Raw genomic sequence first — 24,053 nt, forward strand, 5'->3', positions numbered from 1 at the left:
CTCGGACACCGGAGGGCAAGGCATAAAGAAGACAGTGGTACAGTAGACGTACTTATTCAGGAAGTGAGACGCCTGGTTCTGCCTGTGTTGAGGCCTGGGATCCACCTGATCTTGTTTTGTATTTCATGTTTCCGTTTCTTTTTCCGGAAGAAACTTTGTTTCCTTTCTGATTCCTTCACGTATTTGTGTAACATATTCATCCTACTACTACTACTACTACTACTACTACTACCCTGCACCTCTCCTTCCGACAGTATTTAAGTCTCCGCACTGTCGCTTGATCTTCAGATAGTTCCTGACTATGGAACTGAACTTCTCCAGGCCGAGGGACTGACAACCTCAAATTCTACGACTTTAAGGGTGATGGACTGATTACATCGTCTTCACATCTCTACTGTTCCTGCCTACTTTCTGTATTCGACTGAAGAAGCCTACTGTGTAGGCGAAACGTTTCGGAATAAAGTTGTCTAACTGTCGCATATGTGTCTTACCTAACAACCTGTCGGTATTGTATACCATTTTGATGTTCATCTTGTCAGACACTGCAACACGTGGCATCTTGGTACAGAAAACACCTTGGACAAGCTTTTCAAGTGAGAAGTGTTGGATCTGAGAGGGACATGACCTCTCAGTGGCCTCTCACTACTACTACTACTACTGCTACTACTACTACTACTACTACTACCCTGCACCTCTCCTTCCGACAGTATTTAAGTCTCCGCACTGTCGCTTGATCTTCAGATAGTTCCTGACTATGGAACTGAACTTCTCCAGGCCGAGGGACTGACAACCTCAAATTCTACGACTTTAAGGGTGATGGACTGATTACATCGTCTTCACATCTCTACTGTTCCTGCCTACTTTCTGTATTCGACTGAAGAAGCCTACTGTGTAGGCGAAACGTTTCGGAATAAAGTTGTCTAACTGTCGCATATGTGTCTTACCTAACAACCTGTCGGTATTGTATACCATTTTGATGTTCATCTTGTCAGACACTGCAACACGTGGCATCTTGGTACAGAAAACACCTTGGACAAGCTTTTCAAGTGAGAAGTGTTGGATCTGAGAGGGACATGACCTCTCAGTGGCCTCTCACTACTACTACTACTACTACTACTACTACTACCCTGCACCTCTCCTTCCGACAGTATTTAAGTCTCCGCACTGTCGCTTGATCTTCAGATAGTTCCTGACTATGGAACTGAACTTCTCCAGGCCGAGGGACTGACAACCTCAAATTCTACGACTTTAAGGGTGATGGACTGATTACATCGTCTTCACATCTCTACTGTTCCTGCCTACTTTCTGTATTCGACTGAAGAAGCCTACTGTGTAGGCGAAACGTTTCGGAATAAAGTTGTCTAACTGTCGCATATGTGTCTTACCTAACAACCTGTCGGTATTGTATACCATTTTGATGTTCACCAAGAAAGCATGTAGGCCAGCATGATGTGACGAATGTTGAAGACAGGGTAAAGCAACTGAAGGTAAATCATGTTTATAAAATTGCTCACAAGCAGTATGCCGAATATATTGCTGCTAAGTTTGCCAAGGTTAGGAACCAAAACCTACATGGTATTAGGATCAGTTTTCAGATACCAGTACGGATTGCCTGAACATGCTGAAGCTAGTCCTAGCATGAACCAGTTTAGGAAGAGAGCTAAAAGGTTCCAAAAGAATGAAGCTACAGAAAGGGAGAGTGATTTCCTGTATAATTAACATCCATGTACCTATTGTTGTAAGCTGATTTTCTCAGCTCACTTTATTCCTATTGTACCTCTTTTTATTGTAACTGATCTTCACGCAGTTGAGTTACTTGTTTAATTTTTTAAGATTATAATAATGACTAATTTCTACTGTTTCTTATAGCTAAGCTTTAAATAATGATATTTCAAAGACCCTAGTGAAAATAAGTCACTTCGTCCGACTTATTTTGGGATTATCCTAGGTAATTTATACACAAGATAATCGTAATCACCTAAATTGGTGTAACTGTACTCACGTGTACGTTTGTCTTGACATTTTTTGGGGTTATCCTAAGTAATTTACACTATATATGATAATTGTACTTATGTGTACCTGTGCTGTATGACTTGTGGATTTAGTGTTTAGTTTTTATTATAATAATAATATGTACCTCTGCATAAATAAACTTACTTTCCCGAAATACACATACACTAACCCGAAATGCACCTGCATGTTGTTGGCTTTCTTCTGTGTTTGACAACATTTTATTACATATACACTACATTTTTTATACTGCACATTATTATTGTTATAAAAAGAAGCGCTAAACCCACTAGGGTCATACAGCGCTTTTATACTGCACACAAAATTTGTTAACAGGGACTCCCGGGATGGAGGATTCAATAAGTCGTATGTTTTGGTGGCCCACAACACCAACAGTAACAGTGGAAGAAGGAGAGAGGTAATTTTAAGGTGGTCAGTCTCTTAGCTTTGATAAAACAGGACACGTTTGATCAAGGATGAGGGAGTGAGCACCTCAAAATAGCCTCTCCACTTCTAACACTGTCTCTGGCATATAATCTCTCTGTTGCATGACTATAAGCTGCCTCGCTCGATTTAATGTTCGTGTAAATAACTTCAATTTATTCCTATTGTACCTAATTTTACTGTAACTGATTTTCACACAGTTGAGTTATTTAGTTGCTTTAGTTTTTAAGGTTATAATTATGACTGATTTCTTACAGCTAAGCTTTGCATAACAAGATATTACTAGGACCCCAATGGAAATAAGTGATTTTTTTTTTTGGGGGGGGGGTTATCCTGGTAGGTAATTTACACATGTCAATATGTATGATAATTATACTTATGTATACTTGTACCTAAATAAACTTAATTACTAAAAGTCACTGCTTGACGGTGGCCCATAACCTGGTGGCAAAAGCTCTTGCTTCACACAATGAGGGTCCTGGTTCGATTCCTGACGAGGGTAGAAACATTGGGCATGTTTCCTTACACTGGTTGTTAGTGTTGACCCATCAGTAAAGTGGGTACCTGGGTATTAGTCGGCTGGTGTGGGTTGCATCCTGGGACAAAACTGACCTTCCTCAAAATGCTCTGCATAACAAGGGACTTTCTATATATGTAGTAGTATGTCATTGATGTCAGCTAGGCCTGTATACCCTGTACATGTACTTGTAGAAAATAAGATATTATTATTATAAATAAAGATACCCAGGTGTTGTACATGTGTTTTATTCAATAAATTGTTGGTATTTTATACAGTCAGGTAATGAGTTGCATATTGGGACTATCCACAGTGTTTATCTACTCAATTCTACACAAGTTGTACCCCCTCAAGACCCCTCAAGGGGAGTTTCCTGGGTTGCATCCTGGGAGACAAGATTGACGGACCATGATGGAAATAAAGACGGACAGCCCTCAATGATGCACTGACTTTCTTGGATTATCCAGGGTGGCTAACCCTCCAGGTTAAAAAATCCAAACAAATCTTATCTAATTACCTCTCATTCCTCAGGCATTGTATGAACCCTACAGGTTTAGTGCTTCCCCTAAATAAAATAATCCATGAATTAGTGTAAGAGCACTCATGTTGTGTACAAGTATCATCTTTACTCAGTACTACCAGACCAGTGCAGTAATCTGTATTAGCAAGTAGCTAAACTTCATCTAAACTGGATCTTTGCTCCAGTTCCCTGAATTAAACCTGAATACCTTCCATTCCCCTCCCCCACGGGTGCTGTATAATCCTACAGGTTTAGCGCTTCCCCATTATCAAGTTCCTTGATAATGTGAGTAGTCACGAAAGCGCTTGGAATTTCTCTATTCTTTCAGAGTGGTTGTTTTGCATATATATATATATATATATATATATATATATATATATATATATATATATATATATATATATATATATATATATATATATATATATATATATATATATATATATATATATATATATATATATATATATATATATATATATATATATATATATATATATATATATATATATGTGTGTGTGTAGTATTATTGATATTCCTATAATTTTTTTTTTCAGCAGGATGAGTAAGCAGGTAGCCAAAGATGGTGGGGGAAGTAATGGGGGACCTGCAAAGAGCTGGGTGCAGTTTGAGGAGGAAGATGGCAACCAACAGTCGCTGGCCAAGGATGGCAACACACCTGCTGTTATTGATGCCCAGTCAGTCCAGGTGAGTTATGAAAGTATTTTATGATACCTGCTCAGGGCTGGCCCAACCTACTGAATGAACCAAGAGACAAAAGTATACAGTGTAGGGAAGGATCATTATAATTATTTAAAGGCAATCAGGTTTGTTCCAAGGTGAGGATAGCTCCAATTTCTTGTATCATGAGTCCATCACTAGCATTGAAGGGTCAGTAGATAATATTGCAAAGCTTTACTCAGTTGACATACTCTAATAGGATGCATGTTATTAACAATTGATTGGGAAGAGCCTAGCTTAGTTACATGATTACAAGTACATCACATATTTAATGCAAAGATAATAGAAAAATACTGCATACCGCGTTCCTTAGTGCAGTAGTATTGTATTCATCTTGACTGAGAATCCCCTGGGTAAGACACTTGGTGAGGCAGGAAACACAGACAAGTCACCTATCACTTGCTGCCCCTGTTACCTAGCATTAAAGAGGTACTTAGGAATCTGTTGACTGTTGTGGGATGCATCCTAGGAAGGACCTAAAGACCCCATTGAAAATAAGCTGCACTGCTTGGCCATTTTGGGGGGTTAGTAACCCTCCGAGGTTAATAATACATGAATAAAGTTGTCCCCCCCCCACTAAATTTTTTAATTTTGCAATTTGCATGTATAATGAGTTTCAGATTATATAGTGAGAAAATATTTCAGGTGAGCTTGGAGAACCACAATAGTCCAGAGAAAACCTTGACGAAAACTATGTCAGAACCAGCCAATGGTGTTCGCAAGCATTCTGTTACGTCTCCAACAACGCCCACCAGCATCACTTCAAATACGGGAGATACTCGAGTCACAATGTCACAGCTCAGTGCTTCACAGCTTCACAATGTGCCACTACATGACCCTTCACTGTCACCTCCAGCAAATGCTCAACCTGTAATCAGACAAGGCTTTGGTAAGTATTCATGGGGAAACACTTAACCTGTGTCATATAGCCAGAAAGTGTGGTCACTTAATGAACAGATGGTTAATATACTTTTTGTGTAAGATGATTCTTATTCCTATTTGAATGAAACTATCATCAAACAAAAATGTGAGCAGTGAGTGGTGTGAGTATTATACAAGGAATTCAGAGCATAGAAATTAGATGATATTATGAAAGGTTATTACTCAGAGAGTGGAGGTGTTGTTCAGGTGGTTTGTGCATTTGGAGAGGATAAAACAGAATAGGATGTCCAAGACAGTGTAAACTCTGGAATGGAAGGAAAGAGAGGTAGGGGTCATCCCAGGAAGGTTTGAAGAGAAACTAAGATGGACATTTTTGCATGGTAGGGGCCTGAGTATCCAGTTCAGCATTTTGGACAAAATTTAATTTAACACTTGTTTTTATGCAGTATTTCTCTAGTATGAGTGTTGCACTTTCAGCATGATAAAGTTGCATACCTGACATCCACCATTCTATGAATATATATATATATTCATTTCATATTATTATATTCATGGAAAACACTAAACCTGTAAGGGTCATCAAGCCCTGCATAGCTGAGGTACAAGAGACAGTGAAGGAAAAAGGTGGTGTTGAGGGAAGAGGATCGGCTGAATGGATGGGAGCCATAGTTGATGCTAGGTAGCAAGAAGAATATAAGTCACATTACTGTGACCAGAGCAGCTCTGTAATAATAATAATAATACTATGACCAGAACAATTCACAAATAACCCTGATTTTTGAGAGGAAACCGTAGATGATGTTTCTGCCCATCCTGGACCATTGTAAAGTCCAGGACAAGTAAACATCAGCTATAGTTTCCTTTTGAAAATAAAAGTTATTTGTGAATTGATGAAGCAAATTAGTATCTAGAGGAAAGGTGGCACCATCAGAGAGAAGGGCAGTGGAAGTACTTCATAGATACGCTTGCTTCATAAAAAATAACTTCAGTATTATATGTGCACTACAGCTTTTTAACAGCTTTGCAATAATGAATATATCCTTTCAGCTAATGGTGATGTGATTGTAACATTATTGCCCCAGAACACTTCAATGCCATGGATTACTCCAGCCCAATTTCGGCCAGAGTTAGTTCCAGAAGAATTGATGGCACAAGGGTTGACGGTGAGTTTGTAAAAGTAGATACAGTATAGTAAAAAAAATTTTAATTGGTCTTAATAATTGCAGTGCATCCTCTCCTCACTTAGTGACGTACTCATTTACTTACGACCAGCTCTCTGACCAGTATGCATACCTAAATAATGTATATTAGAGCTGATTTCCTCTATTCTGTTTATTACAATATACAGTACACTGCTGTATAAACTATACCAGAAATGTTGTAAATGGTGCAAAGGTGACATTAAAAAAATATTAAGGATGGTTGACACAAACCCACTACCATTATAGTATGCTCCTCACTTAGTGACGAATTCGTTTACCAATGTGATCTTAGGAATGCAACTCCATCGTTAAGTGAGGAGAGGCTGTATTTGTTTTTATATATATAAATATTATAATAATTATTTTTAAGGTGACAGAAGCTTAGGTTGAATGTGAAAACATTTGCTCACTTAAAAATCTGGGAAAATAATTATCATACTGTACAGCATATGAATTATTGCACTGAAATATTATATTTGTACTAATTAAATCAATGCTTACCCATCAAAGATATGGGTATCAGTGCTTTTAAGTTGGTATTAAGTCTCAAGCTCACTCATAGATCCAGTTTAGCGACAGTATAGCAGGTACTGTAGTTCTGGATTTTCTTTTATTTTACTGTAATTTACGTAAGTAGAACATTCAGTTACTGTAAGAATATCCAAGGTGCATTTAACATTTAACATAATTTTATTGTGTTGACAGTTGACGGTTGAAGACTACGTTCATATAATGTCCCAGCTTGTTAATGACTACCGATTCACTCTGTATAACGTGTGCTACAAACGTATTTTGATGGCTTGGATATTTCTTGGGTTCGTTATTCTGCTGTGTATTCTCTTCTCGGGACTGTCACAACTTGCACTCTTTGGAGCTGGCATTGCATGGTTAATGATAAATGCAGCAGCTATATTTTTCTGCATGTGGGTCAAAATTAAGGTAAGAAAAGAGTTAATATTACATAAATAAAATAATGACTGAATGTAATATAGTTTTTACTGTTGTTTCTACCATTGTTATATTTAATGTGTTAATATAACCATAAAAAAATCATTGATCCCAAAGTAAGCCTTTGCTCTCTGGATTTATAATTTAACTGTCTTATATGATTACACCAGAAAGTATATTTAATGAAGTTAAATTGTATTGGATATAAACTCATAGTACAGCAATTATGAAATAACTTCTTTTAATTACTATACATTATGAATTTATAAAAATACTCTCTGTAAGATATAATTTTGCAATTACATTTGTGTGTGTGTGTGTGTGTGTGTGTGTATACTCACCTATTTGTACTCGCCTATTTGTGGTTGCAGGGGTCGAGTCACAGCTCCTGGCCCCTCCTCTTCGCTGATTGCTACTAGGTCCTCTCTCTCCCTGCCCCATGAGCTCTATCATACCTCGCCTTAAAACTATGTATGGTTCCTGCCTCCACTACATCACTTTCTAGGCTATTCCACGGCCTGACTACTCTATGACTGAAGAAATACTTCCTAACATCCCTTTGATTCATCTGAGTCTTCAACTTCCAATTGTGACCTCTTGTGTCTGTGTCCCATCTCTGGAACATCCCGTCTTTGTCCACCTTGTCTATTCCGCGCAGTATTTTATATGTCGTTATTATGTCTCCCCTGACCCTCCTGTCCTCCAGTGTCGTCAGGCCGATTTCCCTCAACCTTTCTTCGTAGGACAATCCCCGTAGCTCTGGGACTAGTCTTGTTGCAAACCTTTCCACTTTCTCTAATTTCTTGACGTGCTTGACTAGGTGTGGATTCCAAACTGGTGCTGCATACTCCAGTATGGGCCTGACGTAGATGGTATACAGAGTCTTAAACGAATCCTTACTGAGGTATCGGAACGCTATCCGTAGGTTTGCCAGGCGCCCGTATGCTGCAGCAGTTATCTGATTGATGTGCGCCTCAGGAGATATGCTCGGTGTTATACTCACCCCCAGATCTTTTTCTTTGAGTGAGGTTTGCAGTCTTTGGCCATCTAAACTATATTGTGTCTGCGGTCTTCTTTGCCCTTCCCCAATCTTCATGACTTTGCATTTGGCAGGGTTAAATTCAAGGAGCCAGTTGCTGGACCAGGCTTGTAGCCTGTCCAGGTCTCTTTGTAGTCCTGCCTGATCCTCGTCCGATTTGATTCTTCTCATTAACTTCGCATCATCTGCAAACAAGGACACTTCTGAGTCTATCTCTTCCGTTATGTTGTTCACATATACCAAGAACAGCACAGGTCCTAGGACTGACCCCTGTGGAACCCCGCTTGTCACAGGCGCCCACTCTGACACCTCGTTGCGTACCATGACTCGTTGTTGCCTCCCTGTCAGATATTCTCTGATCCATTGCAGTGCCTTTCCTGTTATGTGTGCCTGATCCTCTAGCTTTTGCAGTAACCTCTTGTGAGGAACTGTGTCAAAGGCCTTCTTGCAGTCCAAAAATATGCAGTCGATCTACCCCTCTCTCTCTTGTCTTACTTCTGTCACCTTGTCATAAAACTCTAGTAGGTTTGTGACACAGGATTTTCCTTCCCTGAAACTGTGCTGGTTGTCAATTATACACTTGTTTCTTTCCAGGTGCCCCACCACTCTCCTCCTGATGATCTTGTGATACAGGTCTGTAGTTTAGTGCCTCATGTCTGTCTCCCTTTTTAAAAATTGGGACTACATTTGCCATTTTCCATACCTCGGGGAGTTGCCCAGTTTCAAATGATGTGTTGAAGATCTTTGTTAATGGCTCAAACAATATCTCTGCTCCCTCTTTAAGGACCCATGGAGAGATGTTGTCTGGTCCCACCACCTTTGAGGTATCAAGTTCGCATAGCAGCTTCTTCACCTCCTCCTTGGTTATATGTACCTCATCCAGCACTTGCTGGTGTGCCCCCCTGTTTTGATTTCTTGGAGTCCTACTGGTTTCCACTGTAAATACCTCTTTGAATCTTGTGTTGAGCTCCTGACAAACCTCTCGGTCGTTTCTTGTGAATTCCCCATCACCCTTCCTCAGTCTGATTACCTGGTCCTTGACTGTTGTTTTCCTCCTGATGTGGCTGTACAACAGCTTCGGGTCAGTCTTTACTTTTGATGCTATGTCATTTTCATATTGTCTCTGAGCCTCCCCTCTTATCTGTGCATATTCGTTTCTGGCTCTTCGGCTGATTTCTTTATTTTCCTGAGTTCTCTGTCTTCTGTACCTATTCCATTCTCTAGTACACCTAGTTTTTGCCTCCCTACACCTTTGGGTGAACCAAGGACTCGTTCTGTTCCTCCCATTATTTCTGTTTCCCTTGGGAACAAACCTCTCCTCTGCCTCCTTGCATTTTGTTGCTACATAGTCCATCATTTCTTGTAATGGTTTTCCTGTCAGTTCCGTCTCCCACTGAATGTCTTGAAGGAAGTTCCTCATGCCTGAGTAGTTCCCCCTTTTGTAGTTTGGTTTTTCCCAGCCTATTCCTGCTACTCTCTCCACTTGGAGCTTAACTATGTAGTCGAAGCACAGAACCACATGATCACTAGCTCCTAGGGGCCTTTCATACATGATACCCTCGATGTCCGAACTACTCATGGTGAATACAAGGTCCAGCCTTGCTGGTTCATCCTCTCCTCTCTCTCTGGTAGTGTCTCTAACATGTTGATGCATGAGGTTTTCCAGTACCACATCCACCATCTTGGCTCTCCATGTTTCAGGACCCCCATGGGGCTCCAGGTTTTCCCAGTCAATCTCCTTGTGATTTAAATCACCCATAACTGTGTGTGTGTGCGTGTGTGTGTGCATGCGTGTGTGTGTGTGTGTGTGTGTGTGTGTGTGTGTATGTGTGTGTGTATGTGTGTGTGTATGTGTGTGTGTATGTTAGTTAGTTACCATTTTGTCCTAGGCACATGTCGATTAGACACTAGGCCTGTTGTATATGTGTGTGTGTGTGTGTGTGTTAGTTACCATTTTGTCCTAGGCACATGTCGATTAGACACTAGGCCTGTAGTATGTGTGTGTGTGTGTGGTGTGTGTGTGTGTGTGTGTGGTGTGTGTGTGTAATGCGTGTGGTACGTGTGTGGTGTGTGTGTGTGGTGTGTGTGTGTGTGTGTGTCTGTGTTTTTGTTTGTGTGTGTGTGTGTGTGTGTATGTTTGTGTGTGTGTGTGTGTGTGTGTGTGTGTGTGTGTGTGTGTGTGTGTGTGTGTGTAAGAAATCACAATAAAATGCGTGATTGCAAATATGTAAAAATACCACAGTGAAAATTATTTATATTTATTATCACGCTGGCCGATTCCCACCAAGGCAGGGTGGCCCGAAAAAGAAAAACTTTCACCATCATTCACTCCATCACTGTCTTGCCAGAAGGGTGCTTTACACTACAGTTTTTAAACTGCAACATTAACACCCCTCCTTCAGAGTGCAGGCACTGTACTTCCCATCTCCAGGACTCAAGTCCGGCCTGCCGGTTTCCCTGAACCCCTTCATAAATGTTACTTTGCTCACACTCCAACAGCACGTCAAGTATTAAAAACCATTTGTCTCCATTCACTCCTATCAAACATGCTCATGCATGCCTGCTGGAAGTCCAAGCCCCTCGCACACAAAACCTCCTTTACCCCCTCCCTCCAACCTTTCCTAGGCCGACCCCTACCCCGCCTTCCTTCCACTACAGACTGATACACTCTTGAAGTCATTCTGTTTCGCTCCATTCTCTCTACATGTCCGAACCACCTCAACAACCCTTCCTCATCCCTCTGGACAACAGTTTTGGTAATCCCGCACCTCCTCCTAACTTCCAAACTAAGAATTCTCTGCATTATGTTCACACCACACATTGCCCTCAGACATGACATCTCCACTGCCTCCAGCCTTCTCCTCGCTGCAACATTCATCACCCATGCTTCACACCCATATAAGAGCGTTGGTAAAACTATACTCTCATACATTCCCCTCTTTGCCTCCAAGGACAAAGTTCTTTGTCTCCACAGACTCCTAAGTGCACCACTCACCCTTTTCCCCTCATCAATTCTATGATTCACCTCATCTTTCATAGACCCATCCGCTGACACGTCCACTCCCAAATATCTGAATACATTCACCTCCTCCATACTCTCTCCCTCCAATCTGATATCCAATCTTTCATCACCTAATCTTTTTGTTATCCTCATAACCTTACTCTTTCCTGTATTCACTTTCAATTTTCTTCTTTTGTATACCCTACCAAATTCATCCACCAATCTCTGCAACTTTTCTTCAGAATCTCCCAAGAGCACAGTGTCATCAGCAAAGAGCAACTTCCACTTTATGTGTGATTCTTTATCTTTTAACTCCACGCCTCTTGCCAAGACCCTCACATTTACTTCTCTTACAGTCCCATTTATAAATATATTAAACAACCATGGTGACATCACACATCCTTGTCTAAGGCCTACTTTTACTGGGAAATAATTTCCCTCTTTCCTACATACTCTAACTTGAGCCTCACTATCCTCGTAAAAACTCTTCACTGCTTTCAGTAACCTACCTCCTACACCATACACCTGCAACATCTGCCACATTGCCCCCCTATCCACCCTGTCATATGCCTTTTCCAAATCCATAAATGCCACAAAGACCTCTTTAACCTTATCTAAATACTGTTCACTTATGTGTTTCACTGTAAACACCTGGTCCACACACCCCCTACCTTTCCTAAAGCCTTCTTGTTCATCTGCTATACTATTCTCTGTCTTATTCTTAATTCTTTCAATAATAACTCTACCATACACTTTACCAGGTATACTCAACAAACTTCTCCCCCTATAATTTTTGCACTCTCTTTTGCCCCCTTTGCCTTTATACAAAGGAACTATGCATGCTCTCTGTCAATCCCTAGGTACCTTACCTTCTTCCATACATTTATTAAATAATTGCACCAACCTCTCCAAAACTATATCCCCACCTGCTTTTAACATTTCTATATTTATCCCATCAATCCCGGCTGCCTTACCCCCTTTCATTTTACCTACTGCCTCACGAACTTCCCCCACACTCACAACTGGCTCTTCCTCACTCCTACAAGATGTTATTCCTCCTTGCCCTATACACGAAATCACAGCTTCCCTATCTTCATCAACATTTAGCAATTCCTCGAAATATTCCCTCCATCTTCCCAATACCTCTAACTCTCCATTTAATAACTCTCCTCTCCTATTTTTAACTGACAAATCCATTTGTTCTCTAGGCTTCCTTAACTTGTTAATCTCACTCCAAAACTTTTTCTTATTTTTAACAAAATTTGTTGATAACATCTCACCCACTCTCTCATTTGCTCTCTTTTTACATTGCTTCACCACTCTCTTAACCTCTCTCTTTTTCTCCATATACTCTTCCCTCCTTGCATCACTTCTACTTTGTAAAAACTTCTCATATGCTAACTTTTTCTCCCTTACTACTCTCTTTACATCATCATTCCACCAATCGCTCTTCTTCCCTCCTGCACCCACCTTCCTGTAACCACAAACTTCTGCTGAACACTCCAACACTACATTTTTAAACCTACCCCATATCTCTTCGACCCCATTGCCTATGCTCTCATTAGCCCATCTATCCTCCAATAGCTGTGTATATCTTACCCTAACTGCCTCCTCTTTTAGTTTATAAACCTTCACCTCTCTCTTCCCTGATGCTTCTATTCTCCTTGTATCCCATCTACCTTTTACTCTCAGTGTAGCTACAACTAGAAAGTGATCTGATATATCTGTGGCCCCTCTATAAACATGTACATCCTGAAGTCTACTCAACAGTCTTTTATGTACCAATACATAATCCAACAAACTACTGTCATTTTGCCCTACATCATATCTTGTATACTTTTTTATCCTCTTTTTCTTAAAATATGTATTACCTATAACTATACCCCTTTCTATACAAAGTTCAATCAAAGGGCTCCCATTTTCATTTACACCTGGCACCCCAAACTTACCTACCACACCCTCTCTAAAAGTTTCTCCTACTTTAGCATTCAGGTCCCCTACCACAATTACTCTCTCACTTGGTTCAAAGGCTCCTATACATCCACTTAACATCTCCCAAAATCTCTCTCTCTCCTCTACATTCCTCTCTTCTCCAGATGCATACATGCTTATTATGACCCACTTTTCGCATCCAACCTTTACTTTAATCCACATAATTCTTGAATTTACACATTCATATTCTCTTTTCTCCTTCCAAAACTGATCCTTCAACATTACTGCTACCCCTTCCTTTGCTCTAACTCTCTCAGATACTCCAGATTTAATCCCATTTATTTCCCCCCACCGAAACTCCCCTACCCCCTTCAGCTTTGTTTCGCTTAGGGCCAGGACATCCAACTTCTTTTCATTCATAACATCAGCAATCATCTGTTTCTTGTCATCCGCACTACATCCACGCACATTCAAGCATCCCAGTTTTATAAAGTTTTTCTTCTTCTGTTTTTTAGTAAATGTCTACAGGAGAAGGGGTTACTAGCCCATTGCTCCCGGCATTTTAGTCGCCTCATATGACACGCATGGGTTACGGAGGAAAGATTCTTTTCCACTTCCCCATGGACAATAGAAAAAATATAGAAGAACAAGAGCTATTTAGAAAAAGGAGAAAAACCTAGATGTATGTATATATATATGCATGTGCGTGACTGTGAAGTGTGACCAAAGTGTAAGTAGGAGTAGCAAAATATCCCTGTTATCTAGCGTGTTTATGAGACAGAAAAAGAAACCAGCAATCCTACCATCATGCAAAACAGTTACAGGTTTCTGTTTCACAGTCATCTGGCAGGACCGTAGTACTTCCCTGGGTGGTTGCTGTCTACCAACCTACTACCTATTATTATTATTATAATCAAAAAGAAGCGCTAAGCTACAAGGGCTATACAGCAACCTACTACCTAAAATATAAAATAAAATCTGATTGCTTTATTTCCTTCATTCACTGTTGTATTTTTACATATAGTACTGTACATGTGTGTGCATATACATATATACATACTCATATCATAAAAGTAGACTTTCTATTTTATAATATGTATTCTCTGTCATTCAGCTTAATAAGTCTCTGGAACAGTGCTTAGCAGAGATCAACATTCAACTGGTACGCCATAAAATCATCTTGGGCCTTGATGACCGGGGTAAATTGTCTTGTCATAAAGTCAATCTTTGTTTCATCTACTTCGATACACACGACTGTTTGGTGAGTACATGACTTTTGTTTTAATATTTATTTCTTGTCCTGGTGCCTTCATTTGTATAGTGAAGTTTGTCTATGGTGGATGTTAAATGTTATTCACTCTCTACTTTACATTTTTTAGTAGGTAAATGACACAGTGGTTTGGTTTGGCTAGTTCTGTACAAAGTTTGGATCAAGCTAGGGAACAATAAAAGAGATGAAATAACTAAGTCCTTGTACCTTATGGAATTTTAACATTACAGAGAAGTTTCATATCAAAGCACTTACACAGTATGTCTGATTATGATATTGAAATTAAAAATATTCCTTTTTATAGCAAAGTTCATTTAGAAGCACTCCTCTAAGACACTCATATAGTTGAGCACTAAACTTAAGTTGGTAATACAATACTAAATAGTAGGAAAAAGGTAAGAGTAATAAAGACAGTAAATGTTATTGTAATAAGCCTGCCCATTTTCATTAAAAAATTGACATTGAACCCTAAACTGTAACTGAAGGATTAAAAAACTTTACTTTTTAATTTATCTGCTAGAATATGTGCATATTAAGATTTAAATGCATTTCCCAGGCAAAATTGCAAGAAATTATTGAGCAGGAAGAACGGGCTGGACGTAATGTTAATAATGATGAAACTAAGATGACACCACTTCGTGAACGCTTGGACATTGACGATTCTGACATCATCATCACTGGAGCAACAAATAGACGCATCTCACGGCAACAAGTATGAAAATGATTACTATATCATTATATTGTATTTCTTAGTTAATAATACATATATATACTGTATTTCATTCCACATCAGGTGAGTACTTCATCTAGTGTTATAGCATCAAAATTGCTTTGAAATCTAATTGTGCTTATTGTAATGAATGTCTGCTTATATTTTTTGTATTACAAATGTGTAATGTTTTCAGAGAAAGTTTTGCATTTTAACTTGTGTACTCACAGGAGCTAGAAACTCTTAAAGTTCTTAATGCTCAACTGAATAATTTATGATACAAAAAGAGTTAATTTTACTATGGATGACTTTGGTTATGAGATATGTTTATCTATGAGTACAATACTGTTGTTCTATGCTCACAAGCTTCTCGAAGATCATTTAATCATGGAATACTCTAAACCCATATGGGTCATATAGCACTTGGAGAATAGAAAGTAATAAGATTTGATCCTAGGATGAGGGGGTAACTCCAGTTCCTTGGATCAAGAGTTCTTCACTGGCATCATGGCACCCTCATGAAGGATAGGTAGCTAAAATTCCTTGGATCAATAATCTTTCGTTGGCTTCAAGGTACCCCATCTTGAATGGGTCCATATTAGTAAAAACTATTACAAACAGCTTAGCTGCAACTGCCATTCCTACTATCCAACTTGCCAATTGTTTAAATAATAACACCTTGGATGAGGTTTGTTTTGGTGTGAATTTGAAATTTTGTAACAATTTTCAGCAGTTAATACAGATTTATGAATCTTGATACATACATGTGTGTAGTGCCTAGATCACATGGAATTCTGGTCTTATGCAGTCAGTGTTGTTCACAATCTCCTTCTAGTGTTCTGACTATTAATAACAATAATAATAATTCAGTGAGTTCTTCATGAAAAATTAGATCCAGGAGAATGAATATTGACTAAAAACACCAATTATTAACCCTTTCAGGGTCTGTCCCGTAGATCTACGACTTTACGTTCAGGGTCCAAACCGTAGATCTTCGTCATGAGCTCAGCTCACTCTGATAAACTGTGAGTGGTACATTTGGGCCTAGATATGTGAAAATACATCTATGTGGTATGTGTGCACCACATAAAACAGATCTTGCACCACACTGTGTATAATGAGAGAAAAAAACTGAAATCATGATTTTTCGATTAAAACAGCGACTTTGCAGTGTTTTTTCGTATGTTTTTTATAGTTATATTTGCGATTTCTTGGTCTCATTTCATAGAATGGAGGACATATTACAGAAATAGAGATGATTTTGATTGGTTTTAGGACTGGAAATGGCTTGAAACTGAGCTCAAAGTAGCAGAAATGTTAAATTTTTCCCGATATTCAAGAGTAAACAAACGACCTCACACGTCTAATACACACCAGCTGGTGGGTCTAATATGCATTCACAAATATGGTGATGATATTTATACAATTATTACAGTATTGCATAACAGTAAATCTTCTATTTTTGGTGTGAATAAAAATTCATTATGTGAATAAAAAATCAAAACGGAATTTATTTGTAAAGCCTCAAAATGTAACTAATGAACAGAGGAAATGTTAGTTTAGTTCCAGGAATACCTACATTGTTTATTCTGGACCCTATTTTGAAATTGGAATATTTTGAACTTTGTTAAATTGGCCAAATTAACAATTTCTGATCACTTTAATTTGTAGTTGAAACAGTTGACTTGGTGATTTCTTGTGCTCAATCGATAGAATAGAAGTAATACTAGTGAAATAACTAAGAATTTGGTTGACTGGAATAATGTAATTGGCCTAAAATGGGAGTCAAACTTGACAAAATCGCCAATTCGTAAATATCGCTGACACATCAAAATTCGCGAGAGCATAATTTCGTCAATTTTCCATCAGATTTCGTACTTTTTGTTTTATTACCTTCACAAAAACATTCTCTACCATTTCATAAGAAAACATAACAAATTTTTTTTTTGAAAATTCTTGGACACTGGGGCACCACTTCAGATTTGGGCCTTGGACTCTGAAGGGGTTAAATCTGAGGGAATAAGAATGAGGAACTGCCTGCAAATAATTATATAATTGCTATATTGTATCTGTTTCACGAAGCTCAGAGAGGATTACACATACAGTGCTGCACTTATAGGCTGTGAGAGTCAGTTTTGATACTTTTATCAAGTTCATATTGTTGTTATTTTCTTGTGTGCACAGAGCTAGTTTTTTTTTTATTTTTTTTTTTTAACAAGTTGGCTGTCTCCCACCGAGGCAGGGTGACTCAAAAAGAAAGAAAATACTTTCATCATCATTCAACACTTTCACCTCACTCATACATAATCACTGTTTTTGCAGAGGTGCCCAGAACACAACAGTTTAGAAGCATATATGTATAAAGATACACAATATATCTCTCCAAACTGCCAATATCTCAAACCCCTCCTTTAAAGTACAGGCATTGTACTTCCCATAAAGATTTCAACAACCATTCTTTTGTCTTTGTTCACAGAGCTAATTATTGTATTAATATGACGACCCTGTATTTAACAGCTAGGTATGTATAGTAGGTTGGTAGACAGGGAGGTACTATCATCCTGCCAAGTGAGTGTAAAACGAAAGCCTGTAATTGCTTTACATGATGGTGGGATTGCTGGTGTCGTTTTTCTGTCTCATATACATGCAAGATTTCAGGTACATCTTGCTACTTCTACTTACACTTAGGTCATACTACACATCCATGTACCAGCATATATTTACACATCTCCTCTGGGTTTTCTTCTATTTTCTTACTAGTTCTTCTTGTTTATTTCCTCTTATCTCCATGGGAAAGTGGAACAGATTTCTTCCTCTGTAAGTCATGCATGTCGTGAAAGGCAACTAAAATGCTGGGAGCAGGGGGCTAGTAACCCCTTCTCCTGTATACATTACTAATTTTTAAAAGAGAAGTTTTTGTTTTTCTGTTCCAGGCTGTCTTGGTGGGTGTAATTACAGGATACAGTTTTCTATGTGTCCCCTCCAGTAATTACACCCACTTGGACAGTCTCTACAGTAGACCAGCTAGACAAGACCAAGTTCCCATCCAGCAAGGTCACTGAGAAGGAGCCAAAAAAAAAAAAAACTTGTGAACTGTCATATCTGAGCCCCTCTGCAAAGACAGTGATTATGTATGAGTGATGGTGAAAGTGTTGAATGTTGAAGAAAGTTTTTTTTTTTGTTGGGGGGAGGGGGTATCTTTGGTTTTGGGTCACCTTAATTCAGTGGGAAATGGCCGGTGGGTTAAAAAAAATAATTTTAGGGTAATTATTTAAAAAATTAAGATAATAGTGTGAAGGTAGAAAATTGAAAGTGAATATAAATAAGAGTAAGGTGATGAGGGTATCAAATGATTTAGATAAAGAAAAATTGGATATCAAATTGGGGAGGAGGAGTATGGAAGAAGTGAATGTTTTCAGATATTTGGGAGTTGATGTATCAGCGGATGGGTTTATGAAGGATGAGGTTAACCATAGAATTGATGAGGAAAAAAAGGTGAGTGGTGCATTGAGGTATATGTGGAGACAAAAAATGTTATCAATGGAGGCAAAGAAGGGGAATGTATGAAAGTATAGTGATACCAACACTCTTATATGGGTGTGAAGCTTGGGTGGTAAATGCAGCAGCGAGGAGACGGTTGGAGGCAGTGGAGATGTCCTGTCTAAGGGCAATGTGTGGTGTAAATATTATGCAGAAAATTCGGAGTGTGGATATTAGGAGAAGGTGTGGAGTTAATAAAAGCATTAGTCAGAGGGCAGAAGAGGGGTTGTTGAGGTGGTTTGGTCATTTCGAGAGAATGGATCAAAGTAGAATGACATGGAAAGCATATAAATCTATAGGGGAAGGAAGGAGGGGTAGGGGTCGTCCTCGAAAGGGTTGGAAAGAGGGGGTAAAGGAGGTTTTGTGGGCGAGGGGCTTGGACTTCCAGCAAGCGTGCATGAGCGTGTTAGATAGGAGTGAATGGAGACGAATGATACTTGGGACCTGACGATCTGTTGGAGTGTGAGCAGGGTAATATTTAGTGAAGGGATTCAGGGAAACTGGTTATTTTCATATAGTCGGACTTGAGTCCTGGAAATGGGAAGTACAATGCCTGCACTTTAAAGGAGGGGTTTGGGGTATTGGCAGTTTGGAGGGATATGCTGTGTATCTTTATACGTATATGCTTCTAAGCTGTTGTATTCTGAGCACCTCTGCAAAAGCAGTGATAATGTGTGAGTGTGTTGAATGATGATGAAAGTATTTTCTTTTTGGGGATTTTCTTTCTTTTTTGGGTCACCCTGCCTCGGTGGGAGACGGCCGACTTGAAAAAAAAATATATATATATATGCATATAAAATTGGGGCCCTGATATTATATTCTATATGGTTTAGTTTATTATATTATTTCAGGTCACTTTTTATATTGTATCTTTATATATGCTTCTAAACTGTTATATCTGGGTTCCTCTGCAAAAACAGTGATTATGTATGAGTGAGGTGAAAGTGCTGAATGATGATGAAAGTATTTTCATTTTGGGGATTTTCTTTCTTTATGGGTCACCCTGCCTAGGTGGGAGACGGCAGACTTGTTAAAAAAAAAAAGTTATAATAATGACAAAAAGTCTTTATGAATGTTTTATGGGACTTCTTATATGCAAACAAAGCTCTTGTAAAAATTTAAATAAGGAAAACTTGTAGTGCTTTTGTAAATAATAGAGAGAGATTAAGAAGATAAATTCTGATGAGCTGTTGGAGTATGAGCAGGGTAATATTTTGTGAAGGGATTCAGGGAAACTGGTTAGCTGGACTTAAGTCCTGGAAATGGGAAGTACAATGCCTGCACTTTAAAGGAGGGGTTTGGGATATTGGCAGTTTGGAGAGACATCTAAACTGAATGGATATAAATGCACTGGAAAACATACAGAGGATCTCATGATCCCATGTATCAGAGGATCCCATGATCCCATGTATCAGAAATCTTCCGTATGAGGATAAACTGAGGGCCCTGAATCTGCACTCTCTAGAAAGGCATAGAATTAGGGGGGATATGATTGAGGTGTATAAATGGAAAACAGGAATAAATAAAGGGGATGTAAATAGCATGCTGAAAATATCCAGCCAAGACAGGACTCGCAGCATTGGATTCAAGTTGGAAAATTTCAGATTCAGGAAGGACATAGGAAAGCACTGGTTTGGTAATAGAGTTGTGGATGAGTGGAACAAACTCCCGAGTACCGTCATAGAAGCTAAGACCTTGTGTAGTTTTAAAAATAGGTTGGATAAATACATGAGTCGGTGTGAGTTGGACCTGACTAGCTTGGGCTACCAGGGCTGGTGCCATGCTCCTTCCTTAAGTGGAAGTGACCTGACTAGGTGGTCATTGTTCTAGACCGTGGGGTGGCATGGACCTGCTTCGCATGGGTTAGTAGGCCTGTTGCAGTGTTCCTTCTTTCTTATGTTCTTATGTTATCTGAGTGTCTCTGGAAAGACAATGATTATGTATGAGTGATGGTGAAAGTGTTGAATGATGATAAAAGTTTTTTCTTTCTTTTTGGGTGACCCTGCCTCAGTGGGAAACAGCCAACGTGTTAAAAAAATATAAGATAAATTACTGTATTTACATTTTTAAAACAATGAAATATAAAGAACATATGCCTGTTAAAATTTCAGTGCTGTACATACAGTATTGTATGTAATTTGTCATGTGTTAAATTATATTATTACCAAGCTTAAAAGTTTTGAAGTACATTACTGAGCTATAATTTTTTTCTCTGAAAATATTCAGGTACTCGAATGAAAGTATACCTATAGTGTAATTTTAATATAATTTATGCAAAAGTTTGGATGTTATATGTGCTTTTTGTCCATTGTCTTTTTTTTTGTGTGTGTGTCTTACCTGTCTAGGGAGTTGACTTGATGTTGGTGAGAGGCTCTTGATTCAAGGAAATTGCACCTATTCTTCCTTTCCTTAGATCAAACCTGATTGTCTCCCATTCCCCAGGCATTTTATGACCTTCCTAAGGGTTTTGATGCTCCCTCCCATGACTGTAATATTAATAATTAATTGTTGTGTCTTGTTATATATATTAATACTAAAAGTCCATATGCATTTTAAATGACATGCATGTTGTTTGCCTCAGCTATAAGAGCATTTTCTTAGAAAGTATGCTTTAAGGCTTCCAATTAATGGCATTTGAATTTTATGTTGCATTGTTTATTCAGTTTTGCACCCCAAAGCATAACAAATGTTCTTTGTCACAATTTATGTGCAGTGCATGTAGCATGGAGGTCTGCATGTTTTGCAGGAAAGAGCGGAGCTTCTGCTCACCCGCTACAGCCAGCGCTGGGCCAAGGACTTCCTTCGGAAGAGGTTGGACTGGGCTTTTGATGCATCAGCCCGATTGGAAGGTCTATCCCCTCCTGTGGCCCCACGCCACTTAGCCACAGCTCGCTGCCCCTGCCAGTACATAGAGGAACACCTGTCAGTCAAACTTCCACGGCAACAACGGGCTTCCCGTGCACAGTGTGCTTGCATAACACGGTTCTGCCAAGATGCTGAATTATAACTGATATTATAAAAACTTGAGTTTTGAAGACAGTGCCTGCAAGCAGGATGTATAGCAAAACCATATACGTATTCTGCTTTGTTGTAAAATCAGGTTATTGTTTATTACTGTTTGTTTGTGTAGTTTTTATTAAATATTGTAAGAGAATAAATTCAATGCAGATTCCATAGGAATATTATCATTTACTGTCTCCACAGTCTAGAATAGTTCTAATTTTTATTTTTGTTATAAATTATTTTCATATACAAAGTAGCTTTATATTATATGAAATGACACTAAAGTTACATTTATGACTGTACTACAATCTGAGTGTCACTTTGAGTTATTGCTTAATCCTGAATACATATTCCAGCTCTTAACAATTGTGTGATGTATCAGTAGATACATAGATATTTGAATACTTTACATGGAGCAAGCCAGAAGACTTTATTTAACAGACAGTAAATGAAAGATGAAAACTTTACTTGTATACATTTTTAAGTGCAGAGGTTTATGGTCAGGTTCTAGCTCATGTAATATATAGTTATTTTACTCCACTTTGGAGTTTTAAAGCTTGTGTATCTTCACTCAGCTTAATGACACAAGACAGATTAGGAAGACTTGCATAATATTAACCATAATTTTCATGATCAATGCCCTAATGTGGAGGCATCAAGAAACTTATATATTGTACAGAGTAGAGGCAGCACTAGACAAACTGTAGTTTCTACAGCTTTAAGGCAAGAAGTCCTGTTTTCTTGGAACTTAAGATATTTTTTACAACAGTGAGGAAATATGATCTGCTCTCAAAATATTTAGTCATAACTCCGTGCCTTTTCTATTAATTTTTCAATGCATTATTTTCCTATATAGTACAGTATAGGGGCATATATTTTTGTAAGGGCTTTTACATTAGTGGTTGTCCATGTGAATATTCAGACATAATTTACTTATTTTATAGTTATACAGTAGTTTTCTTGTACTATGCTATTATATTCATGGAAAAGTGCTAAATCCATATGGATCATACAGTGCTTGGGGAATCAGGATTGATTTAAGGGGAAGGTGGCTCCAATTTCTTGGATCAGAATCTCTTCACCAGCATTAGGGCACCTCCTTTGAAGGGTTTTTTCTTGTACTGTGTGGCTACATTTGTTACTCAGTTATTTCACTTGTTTGTTTTGAGTGTGATATTTTGAATTATTGCACCGCACTATTGTACTCCCATTGAAGGAGGTGCCTCGATTCTAATGAAAGGTTTTGATCCAAGGAATTGAAGCCATCCGTCCCTTCCTTGGATCGAACCTGATTACCTTCTATTCTCCAGGTGCTGTACGATTCCTATGGGATTATCTCTTCCCTCATGAATTTACTGATAATAATAATAATGTACCACACTATTGTACATGGTATAGCCACTGTTAATGCTGGTATATTCCCTCATATTTTTAAAAGCTTCTTAGATTTACAGTAGACCATCAGTTAGAATGTGGGTTATGACCCTTTTGGGTTTAGCACTTAATTTGATTGAAGTAAAAAGAATGGTGGTTATGTTTCTGAAAATTGGAGTATAATCTGTATAATATAGCACTTAGTAATCTGAACACCATGCTGAAAAATACGGTTATGTTCCACAGACCTCTTTAACAACAAAAAAAAAACAAGCTTTTTAAAAGATTGTAAATTTGAAAAATTATAACTTTTATTTTACTGATACATTACACTGGCTAACTATACAATAGCTTTCAAATATATGGATGGAGAAATGCACAGAAAGATGTTTCCAACATACTGTATAAGCACCTAAAGTCGGTACCTGACCAGCTGGGCTGTGGCTCGTTCGTTGGATTGCGTGCAGCCAGCAGTAACAGCCTGGTTGATCAGGCTCTGATCCACCAGGAGGCCTGGTCATAGACCGGGCCGCGGGGGCATTGACCCCTGGAACTCTCTCCAGGTAAACTCCAGGTAAGGCCAAAATTGAAACATCGATGGAGAAGTTCAAAAGAAGAGCTATAAAATGGATACCAGAACTAAAAAAAAAAAAAAACACACAAATGACGATGAGAGGCTGAAAATACTATAGATGCCCATGCTGGCTGGTAGGGAAAAAGAAAATGTGATAACAACATATAAGGTTATACAGTAGGGTCCCACTTACATGGCAGGTTAGGTTCCAGGCTACTGCCAGAAAGCAGACATCACCAATTTTTTCCACTTATAAATGCATATAAATGCCAGGTAACAAGTTTACACTAACATATATTATGTTAGCAATAGAACTAGGCATTAAAAACAACAAAAAGTAAAATATA

General features: G+C 38.6%; 1 protein-coding gene across 10 annotated transcripts in view; it reads left to right on the top strand.

Annotated features, from left to right (window-relative positions):
- Positions 1-24,053, top strand: part of LOC128695197 (transmembrane protein 268) — a 166,779-nt gene that overhangs the window by 102,477 nt on the left and 40,249 nt on the right. For 5 of the 10 annotated variants that reach the window (XM_070091300.1, XM_053785707.2, XM_053785710.2 and 2 more), the window contains exons 2-7: positions 4,047-4,199; positions 4,878-5,121; positions 6,162-6,277; positions 7,022-7,255; positions 14,351-14,497; positions 15,063-15,218. In XM_070091300.1, coding sequence (XP_069947401.1) covers positions 4,053-4,199; positions 4,878-5,121; positions 6,162-6,277; positions 7,022-7,255; positions 14,351-14,497; positions 15,063-15,218 — 1,044 coding nt within the window. In that variant the 5' untranslated portion in view covers positions 4,047-4,052. Of the gene's footprint in view, positions 1-2,395; positions 2,595-4,046; positions 4,200-4,877; positions 5,122-6,161; positions 6,278-7,021; positions 7,256-14,350; positions 14,498-15,062; positions 15,219-21,501; positions 23,835-24,053 lie in introns of those variants that run through there. The other 5 variants (XM_053785705.2, XM_053785706.2, XM_053785709.2 and 2 more) reach the window with 5 other exon arrangements.

Source organism: Cherax quadricarinatus, chromosome 35, assembly GCF_038502225.1.
Source record: "Cherax quadricarinatus isolate ZL_2023a chromosome 35, ASM3850222v1, whole genome shotgun sequence".
Lineage (NCBI taxonomy): Eukaryota > Metazoa > Arthropoda > Malacostraca > Decapoda > Parastacidae > Cherax > Cherax quadricarinatus.